The 15,155-nt window shown below is 36.8% G+C and overlaps 2 protein-coding genes across 2 annotated transcripts in view; both read left to right on the forward strand.

The window, feature by feature from the left end:
- LOC108679284 (PDF receptor-like) overlaps positions 1-1,554 on the forward strand; it is a 38,842-nt gene extending 37,288 nt beyond the window's left edge. The window contains exon 10 of the mRNA XM_018167880.2: positions 177-1,554. Coding sequence (XP_018023369.2) covers positions 177-978 — 802 coding nt within the window. The 3' untranslated portion in view covers positions 979-1,554. The remainder of the gene's footprint in view (positions 1-176) is intronic.
- A 1,445-nt stretch (positions 1,555-2,999) lies between these two features.
- Positions 3,000-15,155, forward strand: part of LOC108679285 (collagen alpha-1(I) chain-like) — a 27,453-nt gene continuing 15,297 nt past the window's right edge. The window contains exons 1-2 of the mRNA XM_018167881.1: positions 3,000-3,009; positions 4,659-4,938. Coding sequence (XP_018023370.1) covers positions 3,000-3,009; positions 4,659-4,938 — 290 coding nt within the window. The remainder of the gene's footprint in view (positions 3,010-4,658; positions 4,939-15,155) is intronic.

Here is a 15,155-nt window from a genome sequence, read left to right on the forward strand (position 1 = left end):
CGAGGATTTTATTTATATTTTGTCCAGTTAGCAAGAACTTTTCTTTCAAAAATTTTTTGGGAATCACAAGTTCAACATTTTTCATGGATGTGATTGACCGCATTAATGGGGCTGATGTTAAACATTAAAAGATTGATTAATTAATTGTTATTTTAATTTTTTCGAAATCTGCTCAGGTACAGTCGACGGTTCTTTGCTGGCATGGGCAACAAGCGAGAGTCCGTTTGTTCAGAAGTAACAACCACAACAACATTCATCACCAATGGCAGTAACCAGCCTCACCATAACTTTCACCATCAGAAGACAAGTAAGCAGCTTCTCCCACTTCACCATTTCCAAGCACCCACCGGCTCAGGAGCCCTACAGCCTCGCCACTTTCGTCACTCTCAGCCAAATTTATCACAAGTTTCATACTTCAACACAACACGCAACTCAGCTGAAGTGCACGACATCCACACGACCAGCACCGATGTCAATGCAGACAACCTCCTGCCGGCGTATCGGCCGGTGTCCGGCACCTCGAGCCGAGCGTTGAGTCCCTTCGATCCTCCTAATATCCCCTTGATAACCCCACCAATCCTGACCCCATCTGGGGATACCCAGCACGATAACGACCCCAGCGGTCTCCTCTTACAAATGGGTTTGTCCACATCAGCGACATCGACGCTAGCGCAAACTTCCGACAACCGCTCAGTTTCATCATCGGACATTTCGTGTAAAGCAAAGGACCTGACGCGCTATGTTGATCAATTCAACAGCCATCAGGCGACAGAGACCCAGTGTTCAACACCCGATATCAGTTCGACCGTCCCTTGTGTTATAACTACGCCCCACGCACCAGCATGCAGTTCAGCGAGGCCGTACCTCGAGAAAATAGAATCTGTGAGCTCGCGAGAAGAAGCTGCTGAGTTTGCAGACAGAACTTCTTACGACGAGGAGGCTGCCCTGTTCAGCAACGCAACTGAACCTTTGTTATAATCGTCGCACCAGAATATTATTCATATATGTTTAATGTGTAATTCCCTACGAGATTATTTGGAACGTCAGAATGTGTTGGACTCTTACGTAGAGTGAACACTGAACAGGGTATAATTCTTATTATGGGCTTACATTTCCCTAGTCTTTGGATCACTTGAGACTGATCAGCCATTGATATCTGCAGATATTTCTGGAGATAACAAATTATAGCAAAGCGCTTGATCAGGTCTTGCATTGAATATTTGATGGTTTTTCTATTATTTGATAATATATAAAAATTTATATATATCCGCAAATATCATACGGACTCTGAATGAGAAGCGCTGATCTCAAGATAACCGCTTCCGATATATGTATATCGCATAAATGTGGGGTTAGGGTTATAGATTTGTTTAATTATAGTTATAACAATGTTAATGTATAAATTATAGGCAAAGAACATTAAGTCTCAGCCTTAAATTTCTCTGTACCAGGAAGCTTAAACCGCATTATGGAACGTATTTTCCTAGACTATTCTAATCTTGATGGGCTTTTACATGTTTAGAATTCGATTTAATTCAAATTACTGTTTTACGAATTAATCTAATTTTCACAGTAGATGTAAAAAAATTAGTCTACATTTTTACGAGGAATAGACGTTTGTTGAAGAGTTGCGATGAAGTGCGGTCGTTCTCGGTCATGTTGGACGAAGTTACGGCCTCGTGATGGCAGGTCGACATGTCTGAGGCTCGTCGCTACAGCGCGCTCGATATCGGCTACAAATTTTATGGCGACTTTTGGAAAAACGTGAAGGGCTTTCTATCAAGAAAAAACGTAAAGCACTTCTCATTCTAAAAAAATTCTAGCACTACTCATTTCCCAAAAAATTGAAGTAATTCTCAGAGAAAAAAAAACTTGAAGCACTTCTAATTCTAATCTAAAAAAATTGAAGCAATTGTCATTCTAAAAAAAACTTGAAGCACTTTTCAATCTAAAAAAACTTGAAGTACTTCTCAAATTAAAAAAACTTGAAGCCCTTCTCATTTAAAAAAAAAATTTGAAGCACTTCTCATTCTAAAAAAACTTGAAGCACTTCTCAATCTAAAATACCAAAATGGCTTCACATCCTAGAAAGGGACTCGTCCTGTTTTCGAACGCGTGGTTCATCACACGAAAAAATCTGAATTTTCCCGAAAACACGCAGGAAAGAAAAGATATAAATAGAAGATATCTTTCTAAAACTTTAAAAGTTTAGTAAAGGGAGCGTGGTATGATATTGGCAAAGGCAGAAGTCCAGTCAAAATCTTAATAGTTGTAGTTGGTTAAAATCGAGAAATCGAGTTTAAATAAGATTATCTCCAGAAAATTCAATTTTTTAGCAAAAAAAAATTCTTTATTAACGCATCATATTCTGCAAATATCTTGCTCGGATAATTACAATTCGAATTAAATGATGGAAATAATGAAATGAATTGCATTATGATCAGATTATGATTATAGAAACTAAAATTCGTTGTAAAACAACACCGAAAATTCGTCAAATAATATAAAAACTAAAAGATCGACTCAAAAATCTAAGTTAAACGGGAAAATTTCAAAAATTTACACGATAGCGTTTGGTTTCTTTGGGATCCTAGAAGCCGTTCACTACACACGCTTACTGTGCACATAAAACGCTGATGATTTACGGATGTTGAGGAACCAAAACGTAAGTATATTGTACGGCAGCTGTTATATAGAGCGGCGTTAGTTCTTATGCAGATGTTTTATTCATTGAATGGCCTTGAGTGCGTTAATGTATTGATCGTATTTATTCAGGCCAAACACAGACAGTGTAGGTGTCAGTTTGAGTGCACACATGCGATGTCAGTATTTAGAACTTAACGACAACAGAACTATGAAGAAAGATATTTATAAGGAACATGACAAAAATTAAAGCATATTGAAGACAACAAACCACAACACGACGACGACAGGCATAAATAGAACAAATGTAAGATAAAACATAAATTTTCTCACGATATTAATGATTGATTATATAGATGTTTGAAGGTGCGTATCATTAAAAATATATATGCTTAACTTTTTGATGATAAAGTGGCATGAGTGTTGAGTGGGCATGTTGTTTCAGTGATGAGGTGTTGAAACAAACGTTGATATGTTGACATGCACATTGACCGAGCAATGTAATGATACACTAGATGATAAGTTGACACTAATGTTGACATACGTAATGTTTGATTACGCTAGATGTCCTATTGATTTACTAATTATTATCTTATTAATACTCTTGATTATAAATGTTTTGAAGAAGTATAAATGTTACCCGCCCAAACCTAGACGTCATAAGAACCTGTGATGTTACATAGTGTTAGGTAAAGTACTGGCGATGCTAAGGAGATGTACGGTTTAGATATAGCGTCTTCGAACCTAATTTACGTCATAAATTACAATATAAGAGATAACCTTATAAACGTAAGTCCATCATTATATATATTTCGATACGTCTTCGTATAGATCATATGAAGTGCCCATTTAGATTTAAATGCGTGCGATAAAAGATATTAGGATGCGAATCGTAATACACTAAATATATTACTGTATATTCACCAGAGGTGAAAATACACTAATATATTCAGGATCATACAATCTAGTATTTGAGAGATTAGTTGAAAGATTAATTGATTAATTTGTAGATTGAAAAATGTGATCTAGCTGGAGTCGTTCTGGGTAAGATACAGTATATAAGTTCCGAGTGAGATATACATGTTCTGAGTAAGATATATAAGTTCCGAGTAAGATATATAAGTTCCGAGTAAGATATACATGTTCTGAGTAAGATATACATGTATTTTGCTCCTGGTTCTGTGTGATTTGTATAATAACTAAATAAAGGCTACCTTTATCATAGCTGTGCATCATGATATCTTTAGCGATGTTATTATTAAAATGTCGAGTAACTCTAGTAACAAAGACGTGACTCTAGTAACAAAGACGTAACTCTAGTAACAAAGACGTAACTCTAGTAACAAAGACGTTTGTACGTGGCAAGTGTACGGATGGTGCGTGTGCGTATCGGAAGTATCTTGATTAAGTGTAATATATGGCAAAATCGTTTGCAATTGACACTTCATGCATGAACGAGTTGAGCGAATAAGTTAAGTTTACATTACCATGCAATCATGAAATATGTTTGTATAATGCGAATAAAGAATGAAATTTTTCGGTAAAAAGATGAATGAATGATGAATTAATGATGAATTAATGTTTAATTGTAAACAGCCAAAATTAGATCGGTTAGGGGTGACCCTTCTAATTTTGGTCTGTTTGGAGCTAGGAGGTTAACTCTAACTGCCAACAATGCTATTCTTACGAGGATTGCGAATAAACAAGTTGCCGTACGTTTAGCCTAGTTTTATATATTAATAAATGTAGCAGGCTATTCGGCGGCAGCTCAAAAGAGCTTTGTCTATGATAAGTTTGCCCAGATTTACAATTAATAACGAGTTTTTAATAAACAATCATGAAAAAAGAACGTGAAACTTGCTCGATGAGAAGTCAATTACCCATAAACATACAACTTTGAATTATTAATAATGAATAATAATGAATTAATAATGCGCCAAGTGAAAAACATTAAGGAATAAACACCTAATACCTGCTTTTATTAGTTTTTTAGTTTTGCAAGCCTTTACCAACAGGGAAGCCATTACCTCCTGCCACCAACAGGGAAGCCATTACCTCCTGCCGCCAACAGGGAAGCCATTATCTCCTGCCGCCAACAGGGAAGCTATTACCTCCTGCCGCCAACAGGGAAGCCATTACCTCCTGCCGCCAACAGGGAAGCTATTACCTCCTGCCACCAACAGGGAAGCCATTACCTCCTGCCACCATCAGGGAAGCCATTACCTCCTGCCACCAACAGGGAAGCCATTACCTCCTGCCACCAACAGGGAAGCCATTACCACCTGCCAACAGAAGGTTGCACGCGTCTGTTTCCTCAAATCTCCGCCGCATTTTTCATCAGCTAGGAATTGTTCTTCGTTTTTTTGGGGTGCATCGTTCCGTAAAATAAACGCCGAACATCCATAAAATGCTATGCCGATAAAACGTTATGTTACTTAAATGTTATGTTAATAAAATGTTATATTACTAAAATGTTTAGTCAATAAAAGGCTATATCTATGAAAACATTATGTTAGTTAATTGTTATGTTAATAAAATGTTAAGTTAATATAATGTTATGCTGCAAGTCCCTGCTTCATATTCGTCATCGATGTTAAAATTGAAATGTAAACATGGCTCCAAACAAATGCTGTATATTAAAAGTAAATGTAAACATGGCTCCATAAGAAAGGCTGTATGATGTGTGTATATGTAAACATGTCTCCAAACATGTACTGCATAATTTAAGGATATGCAAATATGGAGCCATGAAGAAACAAGTTGGAGGTTCGAAACTCGCTACTGGGTGTGAGAATACGGAATGATTTGTAGCTCACAGGCTTGTAATAAAACCTGGTTTTTAAATGCGCATTATGGTAGTTTGGATTTAACCATATTCAGGTTATCTAGTAAAATACTATTAAACTTCATGCTTTTTTCCTGTTATGCTCAAGTTGATTTGGTTTAAGATGATCAATATTAGTGTTTTGAAAGATATATTATTAAAAATGTTATGTTAAGCAATGCTTTTTAGAATGTTGGTATATTCTGAAGTATACCTGCTCTATGTTTTCTACATATCAGAACTGAAGTTCACGAAAAAAAAGGTTATGTAACTTAAGGTTCACAGCAGCAGGCTTTATGCAATCGTTATAATTATTTCTAACGAATTATATTTTATTTATATTTTGTTTAGGGATAGAGGCGCGTCTGCACAGTGAAGCAATGCGACAGCGTCTCTTCCATCCTTATGAATAAATTCTCTTCAACTCAATTATTATTTTTCATAAAAGTGAATTATTCAACAATTCAACATTCATTCATTTGACGTGGTGAATCACAGTTCATCCTGACGATACCGCAATTTTTGACTACCATTAAAAAAGCTTATATGTTAAAATAAATTCTCTTCAACTCAACTATTATTTTTTATAAAACAGAATAATAATAATTCAACATTCATTAATTTGAAACACTGTGCATCCTGACGATACCGCAATTTTTGACTAACATTAAAAAAACTTCTAATATTCCATGATAAATGTTGTGTTTGGTCAGCTTCTGCGTTACATTTTATTGATGTGATCAATTATGTGTGTTTGTGCTCCATGTGTACACATACTTAATTAAATACTTAACGTCATGTTGTGTTATTAACCTGCAGTCATGTTGTCAACACAGAACACAAGTCAACACAGAACACATGTCAACACAGAACACAAGTCAACACAGAACACAAGACAACACAGAACACAAGTCAACACAGAACACAAGTCAACACACAACACAAGTCAACACACAACACAAGTCAATACAGAACACAAATCAAGACAGAACACAAGTCAACACAGAACACAAGTCAACACACAACACAAGTCAACACACAACACAAGTCAACACAGAACACAAATCAACACAGAACACAAGTCAACACAGAACACAAAGCTGTGTCATATTGTGTCATAAACTCATTAAATTCCTTTCCAACTCCTCATTATCCTTCCTAGTCGGGTAAATCTGGCCTCATTACTCACATAATTAATGAGAATATGAGGCCTCATTACTCACATAATTAATGAGAATTTGGTGCCTCATTACTCACATAATTAATGAGAATATGAGGCCTCATTGCTCACTAAACTAATGAGAATATGAGGCATTATTACTCACATAATTAATGAGAATATGAGGCTTCTAAAAGCATTTATAATTATTGAAAATATGAGGCGTTTGAATCCCTGTATAATGCATGAGAATATGATCTGTCTACTCTTATATTTAATGCCTCATTAAGCCGACATGAGGGCTAGAGTTTGTCAAGAATAATATCTTGACGTTGAGCTCTCTTCAGCCAATATTCACTGTAGCCTCATTATGTCCACTGGTAAATATTGTAGGAGAATCACAGGCGAATCATCGGTGGATTTTAGGTGGCCACTCTTCTTCTAACATAAGCCAATATTCACTGTAGCCGCCTAAAGTCCACTGGTAAATATTTTAGGAGAATAACAGGCGAATCATCGGTGGCCTTTAGGTGGCCACTCCACTCTATGCCAACATGACAACCAGAGTTAAGACAGAGAACATGTGCAGGATATTGCTTCTGATAATCTTTTTAAAAGGAGCTGCAGCGCCCGGCGAGAAGTTGATCCAATTTTGATTGCAGCGCACAAAGAGATCAAGGCGTCACGGAAAATAAATTTACTGAACTATTATAAGCTTAGCTAATTTTGATGGAAGCATACATAGCAAGTGAATTATCACAATTATTATAATTTTGTGACCTGCATAAAGAATAGGATGATCGCGATGGTGAGGTTCGTAATGGTTAATTAAGCTGTCGCCGTTTAATGATAAGCCAGATCATCTAGTCAGGCACTCGCGAGTGAGCTGCCAAAGATTTTTAAACTCTGAATTATGATTAAAATCAAATTTTTTCGATGATTTAAACCATTAGAGATGTCAGAACGATCTAAAAATCTATTGGTATTGTTGCTCAACCTCAATTTCAGATAAGGATAATATTCAAATAACAGTACTTACACCCCAAAAAGCATTATGGTAGATTGATGGCACTGAAAACACGCTTATGCTGAAATATCATGATGGTTACACGCTGCAAATAATCCTCGCTACACACGCTGCAAGAGCACAATGGTTACACGCTGCAAATGATCCTCGCTACACACGCTGCAAGAGCACAATGGTTACGCGCTGCAAATGATCCTCGCTACACATGCGCTGCAACACTAAGAAAAATTACCGTTAACGGTATTACCGACGTTTCAGTGGCCGGTCGGCACGTGAAAAGAAACTCCGTGTCGCAGTTTTTATTCTAATTTAACACTAGAAATCCGTAAAAAATCTGATTAAAACTGTGAAACGGTTTATTTTCACGGGGCGACCTGCCACTAGAACGCCAGTGGGACCGTTTTTTCACCGTTTTTATTAACAGTGAAGAGCACAATGGTTACGCGCTGCAAATGATCCTCGCTACACGCGCTGCAAGAGCACAATGGTTACAATGGTTGCTCCTGCTGAAATTCAAGACGTTTATACACGAGCCTGAAATTAAGGCCACACGTCGGCATTGTGCTGCCGCGGTATCGCTTGCATCAGACCCCCACCCCTCATCCCCCACATCTAAGAAAGGTATAGGCATCTAGGCATCCCCCCAAGAACATGGAGGGGAGGAAGGGGCTGGAGGGGGAAGGGGCTGGAGGGGGAAGGGGGTTTAGTGTGCACTCAAATTGAAGCTTTTGTTGCCGTGGGGCGATTACATCCAGCGCTACAATGCCGGCGTCTGACGAGCTCTGCCGCACGCTACGTCTCACCAGCTACGCAAACTTAACTAATATTTTATTCCAAGGATTTCATAAGTACTAAAAATATGATGAATATTATTTTTATCGAGCTTACCTAATATTTTATTACAAGGAATTAATAAGTACTGAAAATATGATGAATATTATTTTTATCGAGCTTGCCTAATATTTTATTACAAGGATTTTATAAGTACTGAAAATATGATGAATATTATTTATATCGAGCTTAACTAATATTTTATTACAAGGATCTAATAAATAATGAAAATAGGATGATTAACTAATATACCATTACAAGCATTTTTTTTAATAATAACTGAAAATAGGAAAAATATTTATATTTATCGATCATGTAGTTGGGGGAGTGAAAGTGTATTATGATTTTCTAAGAATTTCTTGGTTAAGTACAAAGAAAATTGTGCTGTACCACTTATCTCGTGCCAGGTTTATAAAGCAGAGTATTTATTATTTCATTTATTCTTATTTGGTCATTTTCTGATGCTTAGGCTTCCACGCTTCAAGGTCTCGGTGGTGGGCATCATGTTTTCTCTGCCTCCGTTCTGATGTCAGTCTTTTAGATGGACCTTCACATATCATACATTTCCTGAATTTAATACAGAATACAAGTGTCTTGTATGAATGAGGGTCAGCAACTGAATTTGTGTTCAGTAAGTGCAGGTTGCATCCTCTTAGCGTAATTTTATACAGGAATGCTATAATATTAGAAGAAATTGATTTACAACAATGCGACCCGCAATAAAACTTTATTTTTCATATGAATCTCATCAAATAATACTTAAAAATGCTATTACTAGCACATAGCAAAAATTTTCTATAAAAAAAGCATTGATCACACTCAATGCTTTTAAACTCAACGCTCTTTTAAACCAAATTACTAGCCTAACAAATAACTTTCTTACCTAACACATATTAATAGTTATATTACAAAAAGACGCGATTTTCTTCTTGCAAGTAAACGAATGTTAATAATAAAAAATCAGCATACATTGACCAATGCGAGGCTTACCGGTGACCGAAGCGAATCTATTTGGTATTAAATCTTGTGAAATTTTTCTCCGTTCTTCCATTTTCGGATTTTCGAAACGTTTTAAATTATAAGTAACGATGATGGTAGTATTAAGAACATTCTAGGGTAAATTGATAGGATAGGGTAAATATTCTGGGGTAAATTCACTTGAAGAATTGGAGGGGTAGGGCAACGTGGGGCAGCGCGCCCCCCACTTTTTTTCAACTAAATTTTTGATGAAGTTTTAATTGATACGAGGTGGTTCTTTGTTTTGTTTAAAGGTGCAACTAATGAGGAATGTATGATGTGAATTAGACGCCTATAGAGTTATTCCATTTGTAATGAAACACTATTTTGTAAAAAGTGTCAAAATGGGCCCATTGCCCCACCCCTGGGGCAATGGGCCCATGGGCTTGGGGCAAGGCGCCCACCCTTGGTCTTTTTACCACAATTGCATATTTTTCGTTTAAAAATGATAAAACAACACTTTACAGTTAAAATAAGAAAAATGCAATAAAAAATATGATATTCATTCATTTATTAACAACTCAAAAATCATATCCATAACTTGAAAAAAAAATACTCTTGGCTTAAAAAATCTATCACTGACGCGAAGAAAAATATTTCATTGACATAACATTATATATCCTTGACTTGAAAAAGATATCTTTGCGATAAAAAATTCGTCCTTGACATGAAAAAATGTATCCTTGACTAGAAAAAATATATTTAGTTGATCAGAAAAAACTTCGTTCCAAGGCGGTAGAGAACACGGACCAATATCTGCCATACTTAGCGAGAAACCCGCTATGGGCCCGTGACCCGCAGTGGGCTCGCTGCCCCATGTTACCCTACAACTGGGAGCCCGAGAGCAGGTATCAGAAGAAGAGTTCGTCCAAACTTACGGTGCTGATATTACTTGAGTTAATGTGATCAATATGTGTTGCGAATGAAATATCATTAAAATTGTTATGTTAAGCAATGCTTTTTAGAATGTTTTTATATTCTGAAGAATACCTGCTCTGTGTGTTTTACATATCGGAACTGAAGTTCGCGTTAAAAAAGTTATTTAACTTAAGGTTCACTTCATCAGGCATAGTGCAATCGTTATAATTTGTGATATTTTGTTTTCGGATGGAGGCGCGTCTGCGTAGTGAAGCAATGTGCACCATTCCGTCGTACGGTTTACTGACGCTAATCCTTAGGTGATATTCCCAAATATATCTTCCTTTGAACCTTGATATATCTTGACTTTATTTTGGTGTGTGAATTTCTTTCATGTTGCTAAGTTGCAAACTGCATTGCATTATTTTCCGGTTTGGTGTTTCATATATCACTTAATTCCACTTATGAGCTCATTGACCGGACCTACTATTTAATAATCAACTTGATTCGAGTTGATGTAAGCGGTACGAATAGAAGTTGTACTAATATTACTAGCTTTGATCGTTTTTTTGCCTTCTTTCAAATTAAATCTTCAGTTTTACCATTTTCCTCTAAAGCACCAATCACAATTTGATTTCATCTTATTTCAATATTTTTTCTCCTCTGAAAGTGCATAAACTCATTGAGTGCCAACAATAAACTCAGGCGTGTAGTGGTGCCAGTGTCTAGTGGGTTTTTACAATTATCACATATTTCTCACTTGAAAAAATGGACTTTTGCAGTTAGTTGCCGTTTTGCTACTTATTTATGATTCATCTTTATGTTACAGTGTCAACATATTTTTGTTCTTGGAGGCTCATCAATTGCCTTTCTTCAATCTGATGACGGTTTTGGTAGACGAATGCACTGCACATCTTGTTGAACCCATTTTTGACTCCCTCAATTACAGGACCAACGCGATGGCACCGAAATCTTTATCATGCGATAACTTAATTTAACTTTCAAATTTCAACTAATATAAAGATTTACTCAAAAATACCCTTAATATAACAAATCTTCAATACATGCTTTGGGATTTCGAACTTTCTGAGCTACGATTGTATGGAATCGTCCATAAAGTATGGCTATTTATACATACAGGGTGTCCCAAAAAAATGATACCCATTTTTGAATGGCTGTAACTCGAAAAGTAATGGAGTTAAAAAAAATTGGAAGGTCAGGATTGGTTTCCTATGTTTTTCTGCATCTCTCCACCAAAAATCAGACAGATCGATGTAGTCATAAGCGTTTACCAGAACTTTCAGTGGCATGTGATAAAATCATGCTTGCGCAAAGTTTTAGTAAGATCATTTTGCATAATCATTACGTTGTCTTGACATGCTTTCTTTTCGCTGTTTTATTTTTTTGTATCTTTGGTGAGACAAAAACATGGCAATCTTTGGTGAGAGACAATCATGACAATCTTTGTGAGAGACAATCATGACAATCTTTGGTGAGACACAATCATGACAATCTTTGGTCAGACATAATCATGGCAATCTTTGGTGAGACACAATCATGATAATCTTTGGTGAGAGGCAATCTTTGGTTTTGAAATTTCCTCTCACCAAAGATTGCCATGATTGTCTCTCACCAAAGATTGACATGATTGTCTCTCACCAAAGATTGTCATGATTGTCTCTCACCAAAGATTGTCATGATTGTCTCTCACCAAAGATTGCTATGTTTTTTGTCTCACCAAAGATAGCCATGATTGTGGCTCACCAAAGATTGTCATGATTGTCTCTCACCAAAGGTAGTCATGATTGCCTCTCACCAAAGATTGCCATAATTGTGTCTCACCAAAGATTGCCATGATTGTGTCTCACCAAAGATTGTCATGATTGTGTCTCACCAAAGATTGCCATGATTGTGTCTCACCAAAGATTGTCATGATTGTGTCTCACCAAAGATTGCCATGATTGTCTCTCACAAAGATTGTCATGATTGCCTCTCACCAAAGATTGCCATGTTTTTGTCTCACCAAAGATACAAAAAATAAAACAGCGAAGAGAAAACATGTCATGACAACGTAATGATTATGCAAAATGATCTTACTAAAACTTTGCGCAAACACGATTTTAGCACATGTCACTGAAAGTTCTATCAAAAGCTTATGGCTACATCGATCTGTCTGATTTTTGGTAGAGATATGGAGAAAAACATAGGGAACAAATCCTGACCTTCCAAAATTTTTGAACTCTATTACTTTTTGAGTTACAGCCATTCAAAGTTGGGTATCGTTTTTTTAGACACCCTGTATAGCTTGATTTCAATCGGGCTTAAAAGTTTCAATTTCGAAAGCTGATGAGAGTTGCGAGTATAACAGTTAAATACTCCGTCCAAAGTTCATTGTAAACCAAAAGTTGATGAGAGTCGCGAATATAACAGATAATTGCTCCGTCTAAAGTTCATTGTAATCCAAAGTTCATCAGACAAAAGTTAGCTCCTGCCAGCAGCCGCAGCGTTCGGTCGAATTCGCTGCAAAAAATAAGCTTCACGGAGAAAAATGAATCAGACACATTGTCCAAATAGTGGCACACTTCATGTCACAAGGCACAAGGAGAGATCGAGCGTAACGCTGATATGCTCTGTTGTGTTGGTCATCATTTTGCTGAACCAGGAAGAGAGTGACTCACATATGAGCAAAAAGTGTATCGATGAATGGACAAGTCCTCTTCATTCCTCTGAGTGTAGGATGTTATGGTATATATAGTATGTTATAGTATACCACAAATATATTTTATATGTTATAGTATATAACAAAAAGAAATAACGTAACTTCAGAGTTACAATTAAGCTGGCGATGGGAATGGCCGAGTTGTTGCAAATAGCCTTAAAACAACGCGATGTTTGGTGCTTGTTTTAACATGAAAACAATAGCTTCATGGGAGTAGCTCTACCAATGCTGGACGTAATCTTCTTAACATATTGGCTATTGTTCAGGCGGTTAGCATAGAACCTGTGCGACAAGCAGAAATTCTATCTGTTTTTATATTGGAAATATTGCTGGAGTCGCGTATATTTCTGAATATTTATTGGAACAGCCAGACAGGCTCTGCTATTTCAACCGGAAAAAATATATATTATAATAGGTACGTGGACTTACCATTGAGATGCACTGGGAGAAATATAGAAATTTTTATTATATCATTGTTATGATGCAGCGTAGATATACACATGGTGTAAACGTGTAGCATGACAATACACATGGTGTAAACGTGTAGCATGACAATACACATGGTGTAAACGTGTAGCATGACAATACACATGGTGTAAACGTGTAGCATGACAATACACATGGTGTAAACGTGTAGCATGACAATACACATGGTGTAAACGTGTAGCATGACAATATACAAGGAGTAAACATGTAGCATGACAATACACATGGTATAAACATGCAGCATGACAATACACATGGTGTAAACATGTAGCATGACAAATACACATGGTGTAAACGTGCAGCATGACAAGTACACATGGTGTAAACGTGCAGCATGACAAATACACATGGTGTAAACATGCAGCATGACAAATACACATAGTGTAAACATGCAGCATGACAATACACATGGTGTAAACGTGCAGCATGACAATACACATGGTGTAAACATGCAGCATGACAATACACATGGTGTAAACATGCAGCATGACAATAAACATGGTGTAAACATGCAGCATGACAATACACATGGTGTAAACATGCAGCATGACAATACACATGGTGTAAACATGCAGCATGACAATACACATGGTGTAAACATGCAGCATGACAATACACATGGTGTAAACATGCAGCATGACAATACACATGGTGTAAACATGCAGCATGACAATACACATGGTGTAAACATGCAGCATGACAATACACATGGTGTAAACATGCAGCATGACAATACACATGGTGTAAACATGCAGCATGACAATACACATGGTGTAAACATGCAGCATGACAATACACATGGTGTAAACATGCAGCATGACAATACACATGGTGTAAACATGCAGCATGACAATACACATGGTGTAAACATGCAGCATGACAATACACATGGTGTAAACATGCAGCATGACAATACACATGGTGTAAACATGCAGCATGACAATACACATGGTGTAAACATGCAGCATGACAATACACATGGTGTAAACATGCAGCATGACAATACACATGGTGTAAACATGCAGCATGACAATACACATGGTGTAAACATGCAGCATGACAATACACATGGTGTAAACATGCAGCATGACAATACACATGGTGTAAACATGCAGCATGACAATACACATGGTGTAAACATGCAGCATGACAATACACATGGTGTAAACGTGTAGCATGACAATATACAAGGAGTAAACATGTAGCATGACAATACACATGGTATAAACATGCAGCATGACAATACACATGGTGTAAACATGTAGCATGACAAATACACATGGTGTAAACGTGCAGCATGACAAGTACACATGGTGTAAACGTGCAGCATGACAAATACACATGGTGTAAACATGCAGCATGACAAATACACATAGTGTAAACATGCAGCATGACAATACACATGGTGTAAACGTGCAGCATGACAATACACATGGTGTAAACATGCAGCATGACAATACACATGGTGTAAACATGCAGCATGACAATAAACATGGTGTAAACATGCAGCATGACAATACACATGGTGTAAACATGTAGCATGACAATAAACATGGTGTAAACATGCAGCATGACAATACACATGGTGTAA

This window comes from Hyalella azteca, unplaced genomic scaffold, assembly GCF_000764305.2.
Source record: "Hyalella azteca isolate HAZT.00-mixed unplaced genomic scaffold, Hazt_2.0.2 contig15175, whole genome shotgun sequence".
Classification (NCBI taxonomy): Eukaryota; Metazoa; Arthropoda; class Malacostraca; order Amphipoda; family Hyalellidae; genus Hyalella; species Hyalella azteca.